This window comes from Chelonoidis abingdonii, chromosome 2 (genome assembly GCF_003597395.2).
Source record: "Chelonoidis abingdonii isolate Lonesome George chromosome 2, CheloAbing_2.0, whole genome shotgun sequence".
NCBI lineage: Eukaryota > Metazoa > Chordata > Testudines > Testudinidae > Chelonoidis > Chelonoidis abingdonii.
Genome location: NC_133770.1, coordinates 251,981,783 through 252,005,725, shown reverse-complemented (window position 1 = coordinate 252,005,725; position 23,943 = coordinate 251,981,783). Strand labels below are relative to the sequence as shown.

At 40.9% G+C, this 23,943-nt stretch overlaps 1 protein-coding gene across 3 annotated transcripts in view; it reads right to left on the bottom strand.

The window, feature by feature from the left end:
* The window catches only part of LRRCC1 (leucine rich repeat and coiled-coil centrosomal protein 1), a 40,935-nt gene extending 19,526 nt beyond the window's left edge, over positions 1-21,409 (bottom strand). The window contains exons 1-10 of one of the 3 annotated variants that reach the window (XM_032773241.2): positions 21,169-21,409; positions 19,195-19,400; positions 18,699-18,764; positions 15,015-15,182; positions 12,211-12,380; positions 11,904-12,113; positions 10,224-10,426; positions 5,520-5,721; positions 4,783-4,931; positions 3,531-3,735 (exon numbers count right to left, since the gene is read on the bottom strand). In XM_032773241.2, coding sequence (XP_032629132.1) covers positions 3,531-3,735; positions 4,783-4,931; positions 5,520-5,721; positions 10,224-10,426; positions 11,904-12,113; positions 12,211-12,380; positions 15,015-15,182; positions 18,699-18,764; positions 19,195-19,400; positions 21,169-21,227 — 1,638 coding nt within the window. In that variant the 5' untranslated portion in view covers positions 21,228-21,409. The remainder of the gene's footprint in view (positions 1-3,530; positions 3,736-4,782; positions 4,932-5,519; positions 5,722-10,223; positions 10,427-11,903; positions 12,114-12,210; positions 12,381-15,014; positions 15,183-18,698; positions 18,765-19,194; positions 19,401-21,168) is intronic. The other 2 variants (XM_032773238.2, XM_032773240.2) reach the window with 2 other exon arrangements.
* Between the last annotated feature and the right edge of the window lie 2,534 nt (positions 21,410-23,943).

Sequence of the window (23,943 nt, the reverse complement as noted above, 5' to 3'; positions counted from 1 at the left end):
ACAGGGCTTACAGTTTTGTTTAGTGGCTTTCAGCACCCCCACAATAAAACTGTTCCAGCCCCTGTGCTGAGCGTTGCGAGGCCTAAACTCCTTTGTGAATCTAGCCCCAGATGGCAAACTTCTTTCATTTGACATCATAAGCTTTTGTGGTGAATTCCTTTTTACTAGTTAAAATAGCTTCTTCCATACACCAAAATATCCCCTCATCGCATTCTCTCTCTCATCAAAAGGTACAATCAGAATATAGTAAAACAGTAAAATGTAAAACAAACCCCACCTTGATTTTGCGTAAGTAATTCACTCCAAACCAGTATCTACCTAGAACTCTTGTACTGAAGTTTCAGGTCAGGATATGAAAGAGAATGCACAGGTGGTTTTGACAGATCTCATTATTTATCACTCATCTAAGGTGGTGCTTCTTCCAATATATACAATAGCGTGGACTTCTATGCTCCCTTCCCTCCCTTAAAAAAAAATTCTCTCTCCAGGTCACCTCAGACACTACTCAGCAGCAGGTCAATCTTCCCTTCTCTCTACAGAGCAGAACACTGTGGCAGATCTCTCTTCAGCTTTCATACTTTATTGAACTCTAATCTCAGAGGTTTTGCTTTCTTGGGTTGCCAAAACTGTTAATAGTTGATTAACAGATAAAGCACTTTCTCTATCATTCTAAAGGAATAATAATTAAAGTGGGTAGAGATGGAAGGGAAACAAAAACAAACTGTTTAGTTTCCTGCTCTCAGAACTGCTCTCTAGTTTGCTGTTTTCTCTGGAGTTATTGCACCATCTTCCCAATTGATAGTGGATTATCACATCAATCAGAAGGTCAAAGGACATTCATGATATTGCAATTAGGCAATCTGAGATGATATAGTTTTGGGGAAGGTAATCTCAATACCTGATGCCTTGTGTCTATATATGTGCCCTGAAGCCCTGCATTTTCAATGGCATAATTTCCTGCATGAACACTGAGGGGAAGTGGAGAAGGTACAGAAGCATCTCAGTCAAGGTTTAAACTTTAATTGGCAATGAGTTTCAAATTTACCAAGGCGGGTGCCTAAAGACCAAGTTGCTCAGGCTAATCAAATTCTGTGGATCCATTTATTCTCCACAATAAAAACATTATTTCTAGTTCATTTTAGAAAGGACATGCTTCCCCATGAGTCACATCTAACCATTTATTTATTCCCATTGTTACTGTAGATTAAATGGGGCACAATCAAGTTTTGTTGTTGTTTTTTTAATTTTCATTAAACTTGGTGACTTCTTTCTCAGAAAGAGCCTGGAAAAAGGAATCTATACTCTCAATAGGGATATACACTTTGAGATGAAAATTAGCCATACAATGAAAGAACAAAATTATATTTATAATATGTCACAAATATATTGTGTTCATATTAATAGAAAAAAAACAATCACTATTCAGGAACTAATATCAAAGTAATACGCTTTACCAGTGATAGCTAACATGATGGTTGAGAGCTTAACCTCAAAGATCGAGCCAACTCCACACTGCATTAAGGAAAAGAACTCTATAAATATGCTAGAACAGGGGTAGGCAACCTGCGGCACACGAGTTGATTTTGAGTGGCACTCACACTGCCTGGGTCCTGGCCACCACTCCAGGGGGCTCTGCATTTTAATGTAATTTTAAATGAAGCTTCTTAAACATTTTTAAAACCTTATTTACTCAGTACATCACTTCTGAAAGGTTGCCGATCCCTGTGCTAGAAAATGTCTATTATTTGAACTGAAAGACAAGGCAAAGTAATAATATAGCTGAACTGTTGAGAAGAAAATTTAGTTTCAAAGTAATCCTGTCCATTATTTGAAAATCTGTAATTTTTCAACAATGCAGGTCTATAAAACTCTAAAAGAACCAAACCAGTAGACAGGAGGTAGGTATTCACGTAATAAACTGTTCTTTTTGTAGGTAATAAGATGTCACTGCTACCAGATGGTAAGGATTTATTCCAGGATCTTCCCACTACTAAAGAAATCAGGGGCTTTATGCATCACTAAATAATTATCTTTCTGAAACAAGAACAACCCCCAAACCTGTACATATGGAAGAGCAGGCCTGGATTTAGTTTTCCCGTCCCAAGTGAAAGGCAGGATACATGTTTTGGATTTGGAGGTCAATTCCAGACTCTCAGTAATCCTAGACTACTTGCAAAATAATTTGATGAACAATACAAGTCTAGTATCTGCTTTTTGTGCCATAAAAAAGCCAAAAAGATCCAATGCCTCTTTTGGTCATAGTATCACCAAGCTTTTCCACTTTAACAGTCAAAAAGCATCTAATACATTATTTCCTACTTTTTGTTCAGTATAAGCTTATAGTTCATTTTTTCTGTCAAACAATTTTTACAGTTATACTGTATCTAAGTTCTGCAGTATGACTGTTAAGGCCTGTTTTATCAATTTAAAGAATTCACATTTTAGGTTAGTTACAGGCCTCTTTTAATTAATATACACGCTGCTGGGGGGAGGGGGGGAACAAAACAAAACAAACACATTGAGTCAAGAAGTGATTGACCCGTACCCATGTATCTTATAATACAAGTTTAATACAGTAACTCCTCACTTAACATTATAGTTACGTTCCTGAAAAATGTGACTTTAAGTGAAATGATGTTAAGCAAATCCAATTTCCTCATAAAAATTCATGTAAATTGGGGTGGTGGTGCAGTGGTTAGGTTCCAGGGGAGCTTCCTCTACTCTGCAAGCACCAAGGGTGGGGGGCTCAACCCTCACCCTGCCCACTCCACCCCTTCCCCCAAGTCCCCTCCCTTGACCCACCTCTTCTCCCCCCCCTTTATTTCGCATACTGCATCCTGTCTCCTCCCCCATCCCTCCCCTCTAAACGCTGCAAGCCAGCTGATTGCCATGTTCGGGAGGCAGGGGGGAGGCACGCCGAGTCCTTGCTCCTACTCAGGGCAATCAGCTGCTTTGTGGCATTTAAGAGGCAGGAAGGAGAAGCAAGAACTTGGCACAGGCTCCCCCTCCCGCCTGGGACTTGCCGCGTTTGGGAGGCATGGGAAGCCTGTCCTTGCTCCTCCCCCTTCCCTCCAAAGCCCCACAAGCCAGCTGATTGCCACGGGCAGGAGGTGGGGGGAGGTGCTGATCCGTGGGGTCTGCTGGCGGGCAGGAGGCACTGGGGGGAGGTGGGGGCGTAGGGAGGCTGCCAGCCGTGAAGAAAACAGGCAGTCAAACAATATAAAAAAAAAGTGGAGCATTGCACAACTTTAAATGAGTATGTTCCCTAACTGATCAGCAACAAAACAATGTTAAGCAGGAAGACTTTAAAGCGAGGAGTTACTGTACTTTATTGCCTGCCTATTCTTTAAATTTGAAAGAACAGTAATGTAATTAAAACTGCATATTTAATCAAAATTTATTTTCGCAGTAAAGACTAAAATTAAAAAACAGAAATTGAGGCTTGTGACATTTTTAAGGGCTCTTTAGTAATTTCATGTGCTCATTAGATGCCATTCCATTATTATAGGCAACCAATGCTCAATATATACCCCTGTTGCTTGTTGCTGTACTCTGTGTGTCTCCATCTTGGATAATGTTTCTTCTAAATTTTGTAGAGCCTTTCGTTGATCTTCCTCTTTATTTCTTGCTTGATTTAACTCACTGCTAAGTCTTTCAGTTTCATCCTTCAATTGCTGGATATCAGCTTGCAGTCCTGTTTTTGTATTTCTCTCTCTCAAAATCAGTTCCTTTAACCTAAACATTAGTGCAATAACGTAATTAAGAGGGGAATGTACTTATATTTACTAAAAACAGTGGTCTCCAACCTTTTTACGCCTAGGATCACTTTTTGAAATTAAGGGCAACCCAGGATATATCCCGCCCCTTCCCAAAAGCCCCATTCACTCCCATTCTCCTCCTGTCCCCCCCAGTCACTCGCTTCCCTCCACCCTCACTCACTTTCACCAGGCTGGGGCAGGGGTTGGGGTTTGTGAGGGGTTCGTAGTGCGGCAAGAGACTCTGGGCTGAGCCTGGGGCAGGGGGATGAGGTGCAGAAGGGGGTAAGGGATGCAAGCTCTAGGAGGGAGCTCGGGTGTAGGAGGGAGCTCTGGGCTGGATCAGAGAGTGTTGGGGTCCAGGAGGGGGTATGGGGTGCTGGCTCCTGGAGGGGACACTTACCTCTGGTGGCTCCCAGTCGCTGGCAGGTGCGGCAAGACTAAAGGCAGGCTCCCTGCATACCCTGGCCCCACACCGCTCCCGGAAGGGGCCAACATGCGCCTGCAGCCCCCTGAGGCTTTTGGATGAGATAACCTATGCTAGTCTAGATGTTAAAAACTGTTTACTTTGAAATGGCTGGGTGTTTTCTTTCATTCAGGACTGGCACGGGGAAGAAAAAGAACAATGTATATAACTCATTAGAGAGCCACTTTGTCCATTTGGAGAACAAAAATAGACTGAGGAACACACTTTCAAAGAGACTCCTGTGGCACCTTATAGACTAACAGACGTTTTGGAGCATGAACTTTCGTGGGTGTTGCATCTGACGAAGTGGGTATTCACCCATAAAAGCTCATGCTCCAAAATGTCTGTTAGTCTATAAGGTGCCACAGGATTCTTTGCTGCTTTTACAGATCCAGACTAACACGGCTACCCCTCTGATACTTGACTTTCAAAGAGAGGATTTCACTGTAAACCAATCAACTGAAGTCCTGGTATTATTCCCAGTTTACTGTTTAACTCTTTCCTCATTTCTCTAAGCCACATAAGCATTGTGCCTTGGATTAAACATCTTTTTCCCTTTACCTCTCTGTAGTGTACACAGCCATACTCTGAATATTCTTTTCTTCTTTTGACTGTTTCTGCAGTTCTTTGATATAGTCTCTCAGTTTCTTTTCAGCTTGTTCAGCTTTCCACCTCTTCTCTTTCTCCTGATCCAGTTCTTGAACTAGTGCCTGAACAAAAATATATTGAAAACCCATATTCTGAAACCCTGAAGTTTAACAAAAATGTTTTGCTCTTCTGCTTAATTATGTTAATACTGCTTATAAAAATAGTTGTACTTTCAGAAAGCTTAGGGAAGACCAGAGTAAGCAAAAGAATATTGAGTAAATAGAACACGGTAAAATATCTAGTCTAGCCAGCCAGAAGAGTTGCATTCATCTGCTTGAGGTGGGAAAGCAGAACAGAATCACTGGCCCAGTCAGGTGACTTCCGTAGGAGGGCTATATATCATTATGGCTTTGCTTTTTATGGTCTTCTACTTATTAGAAGGATTTATGCTGGCAGAGCATAAATTTCTAGAAGTCTTTTCTGGCAGAGGTGACCATTAACAATTTATTACAACACAAAATGCATAGTAATGTGTTAAAAAGTTTAATTTTTATTATTAAAAAACTTCCCTATTTTACAAAACAGTTTAGCAAAATGATCCTACTCAACTCATTTTAGAGTTTTCCTTGGGCAATATTTTTATTCACACTTGCTCTACTGCAGGTGAAGATTACATTTTTCTATTTACTTTATTGCAAGTAAAAACATACCCTGTAAGTGGATTCCTCTGCAGTACCTGAATTCACGCCTTCTGTTTTTCTTATTTGACTCTTTGGTCTTCCCATCAATTTCTTGGCTGATTTTCCCACAACTTCCAAGTCTGGTGTTTCTGAAGCTGAATTTACACAAGAAGAGTTCTCTTTCATTTGAGAATGCAGACACTTCAGCTTTAAAGAATTCTGCTCCTCTCCCCTGAAGTGGTAGAAAAGTTAATGTACTTAAGAAGTGTACAAAGTTAAATGTCTCTTTACACACTAATGACATTAAGTGTCAGAAGCTCCTATATCAGAAGACAACATCTGCCGATATTAGAAGCTGGAAGAGTCAACTATACTGAACTGCACATCTAAATTTAGGAGAACAAGTTCTAAACAGAATGGGAATTGACAGTTATAATTAGAAGGTTAACTGTAAAAATATGCAGTACTTATGGATATGTTATTTTGAAAGCCATTTAATGGTGGTCTGCAGAAACTCTGTCAATCTAAATGAAGAAAGAATTTCAGGGGTTTGATTTTAAGGTCAGGTCAGATCATTGGTATTAACTAGATTCTAAATGTCACTTTTTATACCTCACAGTTAGCATGTCAATTACACTAAGACATAATTAAAAAGCTGGCAAGTACAACCATCAAGTATAGTGATCATCAGACCTGAAAGGTAGTTATTATTCAAGATGACAGGCATATACTCAGGGAAGCTGGTCCCCTCGCCCCGCTGCTTCTACTACATTCTAGTTTTAGTGTGCTAGCTCGATCAGAGCTAGCATGAGTGAGTTTCCTCAAGCTTGGGATGCAATTCCCAGTCTGAAGTGTGGAGATACTCTCAGACAGGTGCTTCAATACAGCCACTAGAAGCGGAAGGGGAATTCATTCATGGTTGAAGATCAAACAACTGGGCAAGGACGACTGCAGCAGCACAGTAGCCTTCCATTCCATAAAGGTGCAGAGGAGGAGGTTTGGGTCAAATCCAGTTCAAATAGTGGACACAAGTATCTTTTGGGATTCACAGTGGTCCTGGTCATAAATGGGATACTCAATAGGCAAGGAAGACAAAGACAAGTAATTGGCAAGGAGACAGAAAAAATGAATGGTGTCCTACATAAAAGAATCACATGAATGAGTAATCATTTATTTCTTCATTCACAAAAATAAGGAGGAGGTTAAGTTGGAAAAAAAATAAAATCCCAAGGAAAAGTTTTAACACAGCAGCAGTGTGGGTTTCTTTGGTTTGTTTAAAAAAAGAAACAAACACACACATCTCCTTCCTCAGGCAGGACAGAAAAAGCAAGAATATAGGATTTAAATGTGTGATGATAAAGAAAAACTAAAGACCAGAAAGTATGAATAAATGGAAGTACACATATATTAAAAAGGTACATAAGCAGTCTACCTGGATGTTTGGTGCATAGATAAAACGTCAGCAATTGAGTTATTGCAGAATATTGATTAGGTTTTCTGTGACCTTTTGATTATTTCAGAACTATTTCCAGAATCTTGACTAATCTATTCTTGGGCTCCAAAATCAAAATTTACGCATCCTTAGTGAAATCCAAAGAATTACTAACTGTGGAACTTCTATTATTCACAAGCCACAGATGGATATGAAATTAGTTATTGATTCAAGATGTGGGTTACAAATACCTTAACATAAGAAAAGAATATACTCTCTCTTTTAAAAAAATATATATATGAATCATAGAAAGGGGTAAATGCAAGAGAAACAAATACTAACAGCCAACTATTTCCATGTGAAGTCATAAACTAGTGCTATTTAATCTTCTACTGTAAGTGGAGTTATTACAGAAAATGGTTAACTGTCCTCAACTTGCAGTCCTTAGCAAAGTCTCCGCTTTCCAGAATCAAGTCCCAAATGTCTGACCTATATTCTTTGTTTCTAAACGCACCACCTTACAATTGGCTAAGTTAAAACATGTTGTCCAAATGAACCAGCTTACCAGGCTATACAGGTAGCTCTCTATAACTAATTAGTGAGTAGTGAATGATAAGGACCAATTTTTGTATCATCTGCAAATTTAACCAGCAGTGATTTTATAATTTTCTTTCAAATAATTGAAAAAGATAATAAATAACACGGGGCCAAGAAACAAATCTATGGGAGACCTTGCTAGAAACACATCCACTGGATGATTTCATGCTCCCTCCCACCACTTAGGCTATATCGTGCTGTGCCGGCAGGAGACACGCTCCTGCCGACTTACCTTAGTCTTTTACGGGAGGCGGAGTACAGAAACTGATGGGAGAGTGTTCTCCTGTTGATTTTATGTGTCCACCAGACTGGCTAAATTGATGCCACTGCATCAACTGCTGCAGTGCTGATTTTGCTCCATAGTGAAGACATGGCCTTAGTTTCTTTTTGAGCTTTCAGTTAGGCCAGTTTGATTTTTGCATAGTACTAATTCTCCCCCAAATCAGAATGTTGCACAATTCTGTGTTAAATCTTTCACACAGTTTGTCAGTAGTTACCTTTATTAAACTTGTGAACTCATCAAAAATGCTGTCAAGTTAGACAAGACCTATTCTCCATAAGGCCATGTCAACTAACATTAATTGTGATGTTTTGCTTTTTCTAAAATTGACTGCAACCTATACCAATCTTTCTCTGATTCTGTATAGGATCAGCATCAGACTAACACACCTAAAGCTATAAGGGTCACTCTGTTTAATCTTTCTAAATATATGTACATTACTTGGTTTTAAGCACTAGAAAAAGGCTAACGTAAGAACACTGGCGATGTCTGGTTCTTTTTCTATAAGCCTACTTCCTAGGAAGTTGATATGCCATAGGATCTTTAACAGCAGCCCCAGTAAGCAGAACATTTTGACTAATTATGCCCATCTTCAGCTCCTAGTTTCAACTGGATAAAACAGTCTTGTTTTCTTTGCTAAAATGGTTTTCTGAAATGTTGTATTTTACCCCAGATGTGACAGCACTTAAGTTGTCGGTGAAACAATACTAGGGTTGAATCTACAACTGCATCCATATGGAGACCCAGTCATTCAATGAGGCTCTGAGAACACAGTTGCAGGATCACGACCTAGTCTGTAAAATGATCTGGGATCCTTCGATGAAACACACTATACGCATGTAAGACCTATCACACCATTACGGTATTTGAGTAAATGAATATTTATGCTCTTGAACAGTGGTTCTCAACCTATTTACCATAGTGGGCCAGATATGCAGCTCTGTGTTATGCAAGATGCAACCACAAAATATATATACACACTACCTGTATGACCCTGAGGCTGTCACATGGGCCGCAGCTATGTGCTGATTGGGCTGCAAGCAGCCCATAGGCTGAGAACCATAGCTCTTGAATCTTCTAAGTGTTCTGTATCTGTTTATTAAATGTATCATTTTCACTTTGTGATTTTCAAGTACACCTCTACCTCAGTATAACGTGACCTGATAAAACACGAATTCAGCTATAACGCGGTAAAGCACTGCTCGGGGGGGCGGGGAGGGCTGTGCACTCCAGTGGATCAAAACAAGTTCCATATAACGCAGTTTTACCTATAAACACGATTTGTTGGCTCCTGAGGACAGCGTTATAAATCAAAGTAGAGGTGTATCTTGAGAATGTCCTAGCATACTTAGAAATTGCCCTCCTGTAAAAAAAAAAAAAATCAAGTAGGTTCTAAAGTATGATGTCTGACCTACAATGACATTTTCTTACAAGCGTAACTGAAAGCTCCAGTGATCAAAGGCAGTACTGAAAGGAAGATTCTTTGCTTTCATGTGGGGTCACTGTAGAAGTTATAGTATTTTGGTTCATCAGTACATTTGTTATAGCAATTAAGTACCACTCTGTCCACAGGGTTTTACTTTTAAAGGGAAGTACTGCATATATTGAAGGAAAAACAGACAGAGTTCAAATTCAATCTGTCATCAAAGCCATCTACTAATTCAGCACTTCCCACAGTACTGGACATGACCCTCTGTGGAAGCATAAAGGACTACCCAGGGATATATGGACAGACTATATTCGTTTTGTCAGAGTCTGAGCTTTCATTAAAAAATACAACCAAAAATTTTTTATTTCGTGCTTATGAAGAGAACCTTCAAAAACATGACAAGTACATCAGTGCAGCAATGTCTGCTTGAGTTTTCATGGAGTCTAAAGCAGTATGTGATATGAACTGTCCTGTTCATTTAAATGAGAGTTAGCTCAGATGCCAGTGAGGACATTTCAGGTGTCAACTTTGTTAATCAACCATTCACTATGCAAAGCATGTAAGAAAAAAAAAGTAAACCAATTAAAATGTGTACCAGTCTCCACCATCATTTCTCAAAGTGGAGGGGCATGAAAGACTAATATTAGGGAAAATGAGGTAGAATATGGAGTTTAAAAAAAACAAACAAACCACAAAAAACAAACAAAAAAAACCCTCCAACCATGATGGGGTTAGAGGAAGAACACAACAGCTTGTTAATTGATTATATTTTCCTGAAGTGGAAAAGCTTTCAGAAGTTTAGGACACATTGCACTAACCAATGAAGAGCACATGAATGAAATATCTAAAAACTGGGAAATTCATTAGTGCTATAAAAATCATCACTGCAGGCATCAAGCACCTTTATCACCTCAAATACAAGATTTCAAGTTAGAGCTAAATTAATTCAGGAAGTACTCAACCTTTTGGATATTTTTGTGTCCAATCTGAAAGTACCTGTCAGTTATTTTGCCTTTTAGATGATTAGCATGCCCCTTAGTAGACAAGGTAGATTTACAATAATTAGGGATCTTGCTTCTTTTAGCCACCTTTCTGTTGTTCTCTTTTCCACTTTCACACTCACTCTCAGAAGTCAGATCAGTGTCTCTCTTTGCTTTGAGAACTTTCAAAGGAGTGCCTGTTCTTGAACAATTAGACACCTAAGAACAAAAACAAGTAAACAGTTGTTAGTCTAAAACAATAAAATAAAGTTACTTAAGCAGTTTCTAAAGTGATTTTTTTCAAGTCTACTTTGAAGGATTAGGGTTTATGAAATAGCTTTGACAGAAATAGATTAACTAATGAAGATTGAACAGGCTGTAGCTAATTAGCTACATTTCTCCCCCTTTGTCAGCCAACCATTTCAGCCTCTCTTTTCCCTGCAGGAAACTCAGCTATGCTGGCAGAACAGTGTGCCAGAGCATGTGTAATTGCTTACTCATTACTCTTTGAAACTTCTGCAGTTACCAAGGAAGGTTGTTAAAAAGTTGTTTCTCATAAGGAATAGTTAAAACTCTTAACTATTTTCAGTTCACATGGAAGGGAAAAAAATTCCCCAGTATAAAGTTATCTGACAACAAGGTTATAAACATAAACGTGGGAATAAAGTATACTAATAATTTGCTCCCAAATCAGGATGGATGATCTACAAAACTCAAGTCCCTCTATTTTAGTTCATCCCATCTTCTGAGGATTAGGGCCCAGCATTGAACAAAAGTGTGTGCCCCCAAATCATGCCCCCTGTGAAATTATACTGGTTCAACTCTCTACAGATGTAGATGTCAGACAGCACCTTAAGTATTAATTTATCTTACCAAGTTTGTTCATAATCAGGAGATCATAGAAATGTAAGGCTGGAAGGAACCTCTAGAGGTAATCTACTTCATCCCCTTCGCACTGAGGCAGAATTAAATACAACTAGACAAATATTTTGTCTGGGATGGGCTAACTTATTCTTAAAGGCCACCAATTACAGCCTGTTCCATTGCTAAATTATGCTTATAGTTAGGACCGCTTTCTTAACATCTACTGGAAATCTCCCGTGCTGCAAATTAGTTCTAGTCCTATCCTTGGTGGACAAGGAAAATAACTGTGTCTATTGCTTGTGTGCATTTAGTCAAAATCTTATAAATATGCCAGGGACACCATGTATTACCATTATAAAAAACAAAAAAACAACCACCACTATACACTGGAAAATATCCCCCACCGGTAAATTCAAACTGATTGGGCCATTATTTTGTATCACTATTAACTTTCACGGTGCTAGGATTTTATCACTTTTCATATTTCTGACTGGTTTGTGGCATGTGTCAAAGGTTTAAAGAAAAATATTAAACTTCATAGCCAACATGATCAGATAACAGACAGCATAATGGACTAAATGGACCGCACATTTTCCAGTATGCAAATTCCTATGATCTGTTGTAAGTATTGTCTAGTTTTTCAAGTTTATGAATGTTCTTATATTGTCCCCTCACCACTTGTGGCATCTGATTACCCCCAAAATTAGCGTGCACATATTAATATACACATTTCTCTCCTCACTCTGCCACACCGACATCAGCCAGCAGAGTGCACATCTGAAACATAAAAAGGCCTTTTTGTGTAAATGGAATGTACCGTAAGATTAGTTACCTTCTTCAAGAGCTGTGAAATTTGATCCTCTAGTTTTTTGATCCTCATCTCACTGTATAAGTCATTATCAATTTTAGTCCTTTCTGGTTCTGAAGAGGAGATTGGTTCTGAAGAACTGAAGGCACTTTGTGTTGGTATACTTGCACGTTGTCGAAACTGAGCTAACACCTTATCAATATGAGGGGTGATCACTTGCAAGTTAACACAACTCTTAAAATAAAATAAAAAAGACATTCAATAATCATATCCAACATAGAAATAATTAAATTAGTACAGTTTTCACACTTGAAAATAGCAGTGAGAGCACCTGTTCTTCATGGCAGGAGGGACTGGATGAAACCAAACAATCCAAGAGACCTTCTAAACATTGCAAATCTGATGAATTCTCTTCTGTGAAGTTTACTGGTTCACCAAATACATTCCTTCCATCTAGGAGTGTTAGCTGAGGCAAAGTCTGAAGGATGATCTCTCTGTAACCTTTAGGGATGAATTATTTATAAATTTATTTCAATTTAAATATAAAAGATGCTTACCAGATTCTAGGCAAAAACCTGTTAGAAGTAAAATATACAACATTAAAAGCAGGAAGAGCCACAAATGCCTTCCCCCAACATAAAGCAACCAGTCAACAGGAAACATTATGGAACAAAATCCTCCAGGTTGATAATTGAAGCCTTAATCACATTGGGATTTTTTTTCCTTGTTGTAGCTACAGTGATGAAGCTGCACTGGGCAAACCCCAGTGTACGCATGCTACACCAATGTTTGCATGAGGATTGAATAAAACTACCTTGTATGTCCTGGATATGTAAGAAAAAATACGAGACGTGGTTTGATAACCCAACTGATTTATTAAGCAAAAGGAAGTATTATCTGTTGTTGGGGAACTGAAGTGATGGTGACTAGAAACAATCTCCTTTAAGATTTCAGACCTAGTAAATCTCATCTTCTCACATCCAGTTTTTATTCACAGACTGGAAGAGGAAAACAAGCTTTCCTGATTTTTTCAGCTCCTAATAAATTTCTTAACTTTCAATAAACTAGTCACTGACTTGAACTAGTTAAATAAATTGAAATGAAGAAAATATTCTCTGTGGGACAGATAATACATCTGGTTGCAGTAAGTTTATATTAAATTTATGACTATTTTGTGAATCATTGTGGGTCAGGAATTTTATTTCATTCCACAGAGGAGCTTTACCACAGCTCTTCCAGGAACTGAAAACAGTGTGAGGCAATTACTGCAGTCCCTGAGACTATACACAGCTCCAGAGAAGAATTACCCTTGGAATGATTTTATATATATTATAACAACAGGTACCAGAGGCCCAAGAAAACAAAAAGGGTTTTGGAGCAAAAAGTCTTCATTTAACCAGACAGAGGGGCTTTCCTTTTGGATTCAACACACAGACCTGCTACGGTCCCCATAAGACTGATGTGTGATATGTTTAGCATTCATCTACATCTTAATGATTTGTACATTTTCTCTGTATGCTTCTGTTCCTAAATAAATGTACTCTGCTTTGAAAGAGCTGTTTTACCAGTAACCTGTCACTGTCCAGGGGCTGGATGTTTGTCAAGCCTGTATAGAATAAACAGAGTGAAGTGAAACTGTACTGCAGCCTAAAACCGCTGCTCAGAAAGGAGTTGGATGTGGGTCCCTGCCCAGAGAGAAGTGACAGAGAGAGGAACCTGAGGGGCATTCCTGGAGCAGACCACAGAAGGTGGAATAACTCCTTGAAACTGTGACACTTAACACCTGCCAAAGAAGCTACTGCTGTCAAAAGCTGATGTAGCACTTCAACAAACTGGTTCCAGGTGCTTAGCCAGCAGTTTGATTTTCTAGCTTCAGCAACAAACATGTACTGCTTTAACATTACATTTTTATTTAAATGATTTTAACATAGCTTGTCTTACTTGCCAATGGTTGATTAAAAAATTAGTGATTTAAAAACGGAAGAAAAATAGATTTTTTATTTAAATTTTTTAAATACAACAAGGGTTCAGATTTTGCACAAGCTTTCAAAAAATATCATCTTTGTGCAGAAACCAGACATGGATCACTGTTTGGACAGAAGTTAAAATTTTGGTCAGTATGACCCTGCAATTCCAGATGTATACTACAGAAACTGTTTTTTCAACATTAACTACAGTATTCACTATTGGCAACTGTTATAAACACCTTCATGCTAAAAATAATTGAAATGTGACTCAATTTTCAGCATCACATTTATATAAGGCATTCTTTCTGTACTAATATTTTCAATTTAAACATATCATTTAAAAATGCCTTTTCCTAATCAGTATACTACATATTAAGTTTAATTACTTATTTTAATTCACAGTTTCAGTTCAGGCTCACCGTGCCCTGGAATGGTACCACTGAATACATTGGAACAAACTTAGTTCTTGGAGGATCATAATTGATATCTTATGAGATGTGCACAAACGGATAACTCAAGTATTATCACTCTCATCACCAGCATGCAGAACAGAGTCATATTTTAGTTATGTCGTGACACTTCTTTGAACACGTTGAGAGCACCCCGGTACAATTCTATTAAGGAGCTGAAGAGCAATTTTTTTTAGTTCTCAAATTTTGTCCACAGTGTGGTCCACATTTTAATACAGACTGTTTCACAGAACTCCTCTATGCCCATTTGCAACTGACTAAAATCCCTGCTACAGCAATTAATGAGTTTAGGTGTCTTTATGCTATTTACCAGCTGGAAACAAAAACAGGCAGCACCAGATGACCTGCCAGTTCTCAGTTGACCTTTGACAACCGCTGCTCTTGAAAACAAACAGTTTCTCTGATCAGGCCTTAAATGTAGCAAAAAATAATAGACTACTTTCAGCATGCACGGTATATTGTATAGGTAGAAAGGAAGAAAACTTCAATGGTTTTGACAGCATGAATCAGGAAGTAGAGAGTTTTGATCACAAAGGTCATCACAGTATGACAGAATTTAGGTTTTTGATGGCTGGCCATAATTTATGAATCAAGCTACTAGTTGCAGAAACTAGATCACAGGTTTACAAGGCACAGAAGCCACTGATGTTTGGACAGTAACCAGAGTTCAAAGTAGTTATCTAGTATATTAGTCATACCTGTTGTGTCACAGACTGGATTGCCCTTTCCATTTTTTTCTAAAGTAAGATTGGTCAAGTAGTGCAGTCCTATCATACATTGGAGTAAGTGATTAATACTACTTATGCAGTTGCTGTGGAGATCAATGTGACTAATTTTATGACTGGTTCCACGAAGGTCTAGAAATCCTGTAAAATTTAGAAAAATGCAAAGCAGTGACTTCCATTACAAACAAGTATTTAAAGAACAAACATTTCCTAAGTTGGTATACGACATTTTACAGGAAAGCTATCAACCCAAAAACACAAAAACAACAACAAAAACTTTTAAAATATTTTACACCCTGAAATTATCCAACATTTGCCCCACTTCCCTCCCAAGATTTATCCATTATAAGACAATATTGCATTAATGTTAATTTTGAGAAGTAACTTTTAAAAGGGATTATATTGTCAGTTTAAAAAAAAGTTCTTTGAAAACAGAAAATATTCTGCTTGAAGATCTATTTTAGTAAATGCACAGTGCATTACTAAGATTGCCATTTACACTCTATTCAGCTTAGTTAGGGCTAGCACTTAGAATAAAAGTTATATTTATTATGTAAGTGAATCCTTAAAGAGATCTGTAGGATTAAAAATGTGACCAAAAATAAGTCTAATCACACTTCTTATTCTGGAAATAGTTCACTGAAAAGGTTTTAATTTTAAAAAGATTACTGTACTTCTATGGACATTGTAAATAGTACAATAATACATCAGCTAAAGGGAGGCTACTTTAGTGGATATAATCCTTCATAGGAATTTACACAGTAGTAGATCCCCCTATTCCACCCAAATCAACTCCTCCTCCTCCTCCTCTCTCCCCCGCAAGCACTATCACACAGGAAACTTACATAAGACAAGGCTCAACACTTTGAAAACAGTGCTCCCTCATGTCTAATTGCCACTGCCTCCAATTCTGCTGCACGTGTACTGTCTGAAGCCACTAAGGAGGGGAACAGGGAGATGAAGGGGACGGGGGGCATGAGCCCACTAGGAGCCTGTTGGGCTCTCAGGAGGGAGCTGCCAGTGGACTGAGAGACCAGGTTCTCAGCTCCCCACACTGCCTCTTGTACGTCAGTGGAAGCGCTCCTGGTGAGGACACCCACCACTGACCCCAAAAAGGTAGTACAGACATGCACCAATACAGTAATTACTGTGTGGTTGTAAATTAAGTTTCTAGTGTAGACATACCCTAAGAAGTAATCTGTATTTGCCTCACAGTTGTGAAACTTAAGTCATGATCCTGCAAGTTGCTTGTAAGAGTAAGCCCTGTGTCACCTGACTACATATTAATTCATGGTTTCATCACTGGATATATATTTTAGTATTCATGGCCTGTGAGGATTACAAATCTACAAGTTTAATTAAAAAGAGACAGTAAAAAACTGACAAGAAGTTCATTAAAAGAATGTTAAGCATCTGACGGAAGACCACAAAGCTATTTCTATAGTTATTTGCTATACTGGTAAATTTCACAATAATGTGAAATATTCTTCAGTGGGATATAGATTTGCAAACATAATACAAGTGAAGGTAGCTAATGAAGCAAGCATTTTAAACTACTGCATTTATGTAAACTTTGTCTTTGGTTCTCAAGGTCTAAATACTGCCCTTAGTACAAACACACACAGATAATCAGCTTACTGTGCTTCTGGTTCCTGCCTAGTAATATCTCAGTTGCTGCTGACCTGCTGAAAGAGGATGAAGTGAACTCTAGCTGAACATACATAACTCAGATCCTAAGGCCAGAAGGGACCATTGTGATCATCTAGTGAGTCTGACCTCCTGCATAATACAGGCCATAGAACTTTCCCAAAATAATTCCCACAGCAGATCTTTTAAATCTTGATTTAAAAATGATCAGTCACGGAGCATCCACTAGAATTATTACTGAACATACATAAATCCTCTGGTGAGACTCCACCACTGTTCCCTTTACAAGGGTCCCAACAGCAACACATCCTCATCCCCAACTCATCTCCAAAGCCCTGATCTGCAAATACCAACGACAATCCCCTAATGAGATCAGCCACATGACCCCAAAGAATAGCCACCAGCCCCAAATCAAAATAGCTTCAAAAACACACACCCCTTCTCCAGCCCCAGTGCTGTCACTGCAACACCCTCCCCTCCCCAGACCCACCCTGCCCTTCTCCTCCCTGGTGGACCCCAGACAAACCCCAGCCAGTGCCCAGCGGGGGCTACCAGTTCCTTTGCTGCAAATGTTGGACCAGTGGCTGCTGAATCCCAAATCTGATCTTGAGTCTGCCCCCTAGTGGTCCTGTGCCTGGCTTGGCTCCTTCCCTTCTCTGCCCCCCACCCGCCACCCCCAACCCTGCTCTGTCCCCCAGCAGTCCCATGCCTGCTCTGCCCACCCTACCAGCACCCCCCCCCACAGCAGTACCTAGCCTAGCTCCTCAGCCCAGCTTCCTCCCCCTTCCCCCAAGTCCAACTCTGCCTCCCTAGCAGTCTTATTGAAAATCACTATGGTAACTGTGATGGGAAGGCCAGTTCAACTGACAGGGCTGCTGCTCTGCAATCTCCATACACAATGGCATTGGACCAGCAAGGAGTGCATCACTGCAGACAAAATTAAGTGCAAAGATTTCATGATGGTGCTCTCACAATAGTAGTGGCAACACACATACCATGTGTAAATACATTTGTGTGTTGATGTTAGGCTTATATGTTTTGTAGATGATATATACTGCAAGCACCACTGGGAACATTTTTTCTATTTAGTGCAAGACAGCTTGACATGACTCATCATTGTATATTACTGTTAACAGCATATAATTTGAATTTCCGCCTACGTGCTGTGACCAAAAATAAGATATGATGTCTACTGCAGGAAGCTAGTCTAAAAATTCATTTTCAGAAAGGCTGTTCTCTTCTGTGTCCAAAAGGTACCTATAATACACAAAATATAGGCCACCTACCTCACGGGGGTATTGTGAGGGCAAGTGATTAAAAATGTTATTTGGGAACCTCAAATGAGAGCTTTTACATAACATTACCAGGAGAGTAATTATTGTAATAGTTCTAATACTCTGAATTGTGATACCCAGATACAGCATATCTTGAAGTGCTTTATCAAGTTGAGAAGAATTTGCATTTTATATGTGAAGTTACCACAGCAAGACAGTGGCAGAAATGAAAATAAAATCCAGGTCTCCTTCCTGCTGTACTGTTTCTGAACTCTCCCTTGTTTAAAACATTTTGGATTTATTTTTCTAAAAGTGAATATAGTGCTCATTGTACATGACAAATTGACAGCATAGTTACGGTACCAAGCAACTCAAGATTCCCACTCTGCTTCAGCAAAAGTATTTAAACACATCTACATTCTTTGATCTCTCTGATTGTACTACCAACAAGAGGAACATAGCTCTATTGCAAATGGTGATGCAAGTGACTGTGCACCTCTCTCTTAAAATTATTAACACATTTCACATTAGCCACCTAACTGTTAAATGGTAATTAATTTCAGCCAGTAGTGACTTGGTCAGGATTTGATCTAAAGATTAAAAGCTTCATATTCCAATGGTAGTAAATTCCTGAGACATCCAATGTCCTGCATTTCTTATCTTTTAGTTCTTTGCGACTACAGTTGGTCAGACATTTTATATTAATTGTGACAACATTACTGCCAGATCCACTTACCACTAAGATCATGTATGTGGTTGTATGACAGATTCAGTTTAGTTAAATTATGCAGCTTTTCCAGTCCTAAACAAAGTGGAGGAAAAAAGTTAATGCAAGAGCTTTAAAAAAAATACTCAGGAGATAAACATGCCTGACTGGTAAAATAAGGAAGACAGTCAGATAGACACTATAAATGACAAATATAAACTATGTTTATTAAGATACAAACACTGTGGTTGATATTATTTAAAAGGAATGAAGATCAAAGTTTTAAAATAAACTTTTTAAACTTATTTTAAATAGTCAACTGGGAAATATTGCCATGTCCTTTAGAATGATTTATTACTTCTTCAATTTAATTCAATACGTAATATGGGATTTTGACTTCCATGGGGATTAAGCACATGCTTAACTTCAATCACAGGCTTAAGATCTTTCTTGAATCAAACCTCAACACAACTTTCAGAAGAGGCTCATAAAATGTTGATGGGAAAGAAAACAAAAATATACTAACCCTCTACTTTTGTTATCAAGTTACAGGACAAATTTAAAGTGCGAAGATTAGTTAGGGTACTTAGTCCTTCGATTTGATTTATTTGATTAGATGACAAGTCTAAATGCCGCAAACTCTGGATATGGCCAAGCCCTTCAATCTTCGAGATTTGGTTACAATGTAGGTTGATTGTGTGAAGTTCTGAACTTAGAGTTATCTCCAACAAGCTATAAATGAAAATACCCAGTATTAATTAAGATGTCTTAAGATAATTAACTTATAAAATATGTCTCAATCCCAAATTAACCAATATTTTAAGAGGTGCAAATCATAAATTTTACACATTATTTTAAAAAAAATATTTTATGCAAGTAGAATAGTGTACTATAGCAAATCAAAATAATCTGCCTTACATTTAAGGTTCTCAATATTTAAACATGAAAATAATTCATCATATTTACCAATATCTTTTATGTATCTGAGGGCTAGTCTACACTGGCAACGCTAAAGTGCTGCTGTGTCAGTGCTTTAACATGGCTTGTGTGGTTGCAGCGCAGTGCTGGGAGAGCTCTCTCTCTCTCTCTCTCCCCCAAAAAAACCAACCAACCAAAAAAAAACAAACACACACCTGCACAAGGAGCGCAGCTCCCAGGGCTGGTGCACTGTCTACACGGCCACTTTACAACACTGAAACTTGCTGCGCTCAGGAGGGTGTTACTTCAAAGTGCTGCTGCGGGAGCGCTCCCGCAGCAGCAGTTTGAAGTTTCTAACGTAGACGTAGCCTCAGATCAACTTAACTACTCTGCTATGGGGTGTGAATTTTTCCACAACCAATTCTTGTAGTTAAATCAACCTACTTTTTTCAAATAGGCCAAGCCTACTGCTCACATTCTCATAAAAAACACGTTTAAAACAAAAATTCTGTTCTAGCCACCTACATTAATTACAGTGCTCTCAACTTCAATGTGGTGGACAATTAGGAAACACCACAGAGTTTAGTTAGGGTACTAAAGAACTGGCTGTCTTGGTTTTTGTCCTCAAAGAGCAAATTTCTGTCTCTGTTCAAACGTGTTTCTTTGACTACAGCCAGGTTATTGCCCATGCTCAAGAATAAGGTCTTAGGTCTTTTTATACAGAGGTTCTATTTCTAAAAGTTTTTAAAAGACCATCAAATCTGTGAAGCAAAGAAATGTGCTATTGTTTAAGCATTTTAATATTTAATATGCACTTGATACCCACCTTTGTAAGCAACGCGATTTAAGATTTCCTACTCTGCTTACTTTTAGAAGCTGATTTATGTTAACATCCCACTATAAAAGATTATGAAGTAGCTCAAGTAATGCTGAAACAGTAGCTAAGTGTGAGCACATATTAACTGGAGCGTAAGTGTTAAACAGAAAGTGCAGCATTTCTAATACACTGCCTCAGTTTCTGGAGGTCACACAATTAGTACTATAGAAAATTCTTTAAAATACAGTTCAAGAAAATGGACAACATAATTGCTATAAGTGACAGACCACATGTAGCTACAATAAATGGCAAGGGGATGTGAAATAGATGCACGAAGGACACAAAAAACGGATCAAAATAGGGCTCCTCACAGCTCTGCCCCTTCCTGCGGTTCTGCCCGGAGAGCAAAGGCTTGCAGGTGAGCGCTGAAAGTGCAGTGCTCGGTTCAACATACTCACTGGTAACACCGGGGCCCAGGACGCCCGTCTCCTGCAGGCCCAGCTCCGGGGGGACACCACAGCTGGCACTATCCAGCAGCAGCACGTCTCCCCGCTCCTGTTGCCGAGCCCCACCGCTTTCGAAATATCGACATCCTCGCCTGGTCTCCTCCTAAAACCCGCCCCCCGCTCCTAGGCGCACCCCGCACCTCACTAGCGACTACTTCCCCGACTCCCTCCGGCTACGTCCCTGGGAGCCCCCCAGCAGGGACCCGGCCCCTCCCCACTCCTCCGCCCAGCCAGGGGGGAAAGCCCACAGCCCCCTCACCTCCCAATGCCTTTGTCCATGAGGCTGAGCTCCCCAAACACGGCGCCAGCCCCCGCCATGATTCCAGCGGCTCCGCCGGGCTACGAGAAGCCGCCAGGCAACCAGCGGCGGATTCTCGCGCCTTTCGCTTCAAATCGCCCCAAACCCAACGACATCGCTGGAAGCGGGGTGGCGCCCGCGAGCTCCACGCTTTACGGTTGGATCATCAGAGGCCGTTACGACATAAAGCCGTAAAGCAACCCCGCACCGCAGGCAGTCGCGATTTCTCCTCCCGTACCAGAGAGAGGCTACTTAGGCTGTCTCAGGGACAAGTTCCTTCCCAGACCTTGTAGTTTCTGAGCATGCGCGTTAACGAGTGGAACGCAGCTCTGTCTGCCCTCATTGGTTGCGCTGCTAGGGCTGCGGCTTGACGGGGAGCCTTAATCCCAGCGCCCCTAATGTAGACGTGGCTGCTGTAGCCGCTGGTTGCACCCCTGTAATCAGCAGAGTTCGTGTGAGCCAACGCTGTGGTGCTCAGGAGTCAGACTCCCAAACTCCAGAGATGTGCCATAATGAGGGGGGAATTTCTCATTTGCCTTCAGTTTACCTAAAGTATACCATGTTAATTCTCTAAAGCCCTTTTACTCCCGAGAAATCAAGGTTCTCTAGTTTACAGCCCAGGAGAGAGTCAATGCTGAGTGCCCTGAAGAAGTCTACTATGATGGGAAAAGTAATAGTGGGGTGGAGGAAGAGGTGAGCCTCTCCATAACCCTAGAGCCTAAGCAGCAACAGCAATTCCAGAAGCTGGACACCAGTTTCCTCCCAATGTTTTCAGTCACCCCAAGATGGACAGATAAAGCAAGCAGAGAACAACTACCAAGAGGGATTTTACACCTAACTGGCTTGCTGGGTGTCCGTTAAAAGAACCTCCCACCCCCCCACTTCATTCATCACACCTGCACTGAGGGTACATTGACCTTTCCACTAAAGGATTGCCCAGAGCAGAGCTATTAGGAAAGTGAGAGAGTCTCAGGTCAAATGCCCACTTTGCATAGGTGGCAATGACAAGGATACTATTCTCCTATGCGCAAAACCCTGTGCCAGGTCTTATACAAAGTCTTTAAAGCCACCTTCCCCACAAACATGAAGTGTACTATGGGTAACTGGTGGCTCCCTACTGGCTATGCTCTAGTTCTGATAGGAAAGGCTCACTGCATCCAACCTGGCCCTGTGAGTAGCAGTGCAGCACTGGCCTTCCTCCATGGCAGTGGACTTTGAAGAAGGGGGTCTTGAGGTAGGGGGCCTAAGCAAATCATACCCCTGAAGGCATTCTGCATCAAAAAATTAAAAATTCTGCACATTTTATTTGTCAAATAAAAGTGGAGGTTCCAGCATGGCATTTGGGAGCACAGGCGACTAGTTACACAGAGATGAGAAGTCACTGTGCAGCCACCCTCGGCTCCTGGATATGGGTTCAGAAACTAGGAGAGCAGAGTGGTGGTGGTGGACAGGGTGTTGGCAGAGCTTCATGCAGCTGGGGGAGATATTGCGGAGTGGATGTAACTTGGTCCCAGATACTGTGCAGCACTAACAGATGAGCAGAATGCAGGGTAGGAGCCTTCACAGGCTTCTCTGGGTCTCCTGTTTCCCTTCACTGGGCATGACTACATGAGGGAAGGAGAGAAGCTTCTCACCTCACCACTAGGTAACATGAGGCCCTCCCCCAAAGTGCTACCCAGGCCCCAGTAGTAGTTGAACTCATAACCCCTAGTTTATAGGACCAGTGCTCTAACTCCTGAGCTATAGAGCCAGACCCCATCATGCCACCCTTCCTTCTAAATGGAAAAGCACCAGCTTTAAGATGGATTCCGGTATCACAGGACATGTTCACGTGTCCCGTGAGACCTCACTACTCATTGGCTGGCACCCACGCACGCAGGAAGGCTTACAAGTAAACAGAGCCATTTTTCCTAGAGGCTGACTCTCGAGCCGCTCTTGTCCCTCCAGCTCGACTATTAAGCCTTCCTCCTGGCTCTCTCATGCAGGAGCAGCATCCCACTGGCGCCCGCTGTTGGGAGGCGGCCGGCTGGAAAAATTGGCCACCAGGTACCCTTCGGACGAATGGGGACCCGGTTTCCCAACCTCAGCCTGCGGCTGAGGTACCGTGGCATCCCGCTTGTGGAAAGTGGCCGCCCGGAGCAGAGCTGTGTGGAAGGAAGACGTCTTGCGGTTCAAGGCCCATTCCCTGCGTGGCAGCGAGGCCGCTGCCTGGCTGCTCGTCTCTCCGCAACAGAACTCTGATGCGCAATGTCTTCTTACCGAAGGCTCTTAGATTATAGCTACGTCGCATATGGGAAGTTCCTCCGTCCTCACTTCCAGCCCACTCAGGACTACCGCTGAGGCAGCGCAGGTAGGACACCAGCCGGTCTTGCCCGATCCCCCCCCTCGCAGGCGGCTGGTGATTCTCCTCTCGCCATTGCTGCCCTGGACACCGAAACCTACTGCTCGGGGAGGTCGCTTGACCGCATCTTGCTGCCTCCCTTTGCCTTCCGCCGTCCTAAGTTCAGTGCCGTTCTGCGGGAAGTATACGACTATCCGCAGGAATCTGAATCTGCGCAGCGCAGTGGCGCGCAGAATTTCCTCCAAGGATGTAAAAACCAGCACCCTTGTGGGGCGAGATGGAGGCGGTGGCTTTGCTTGTGAGTGGCTTTTGGTCTGGTTGTTTGTGGGCGGGGCGGAGGGGGGCGAGAAGCGGGCGTGGAGGTTAAAAGGAAGTCAGCACGCAGCTGTCTTGAA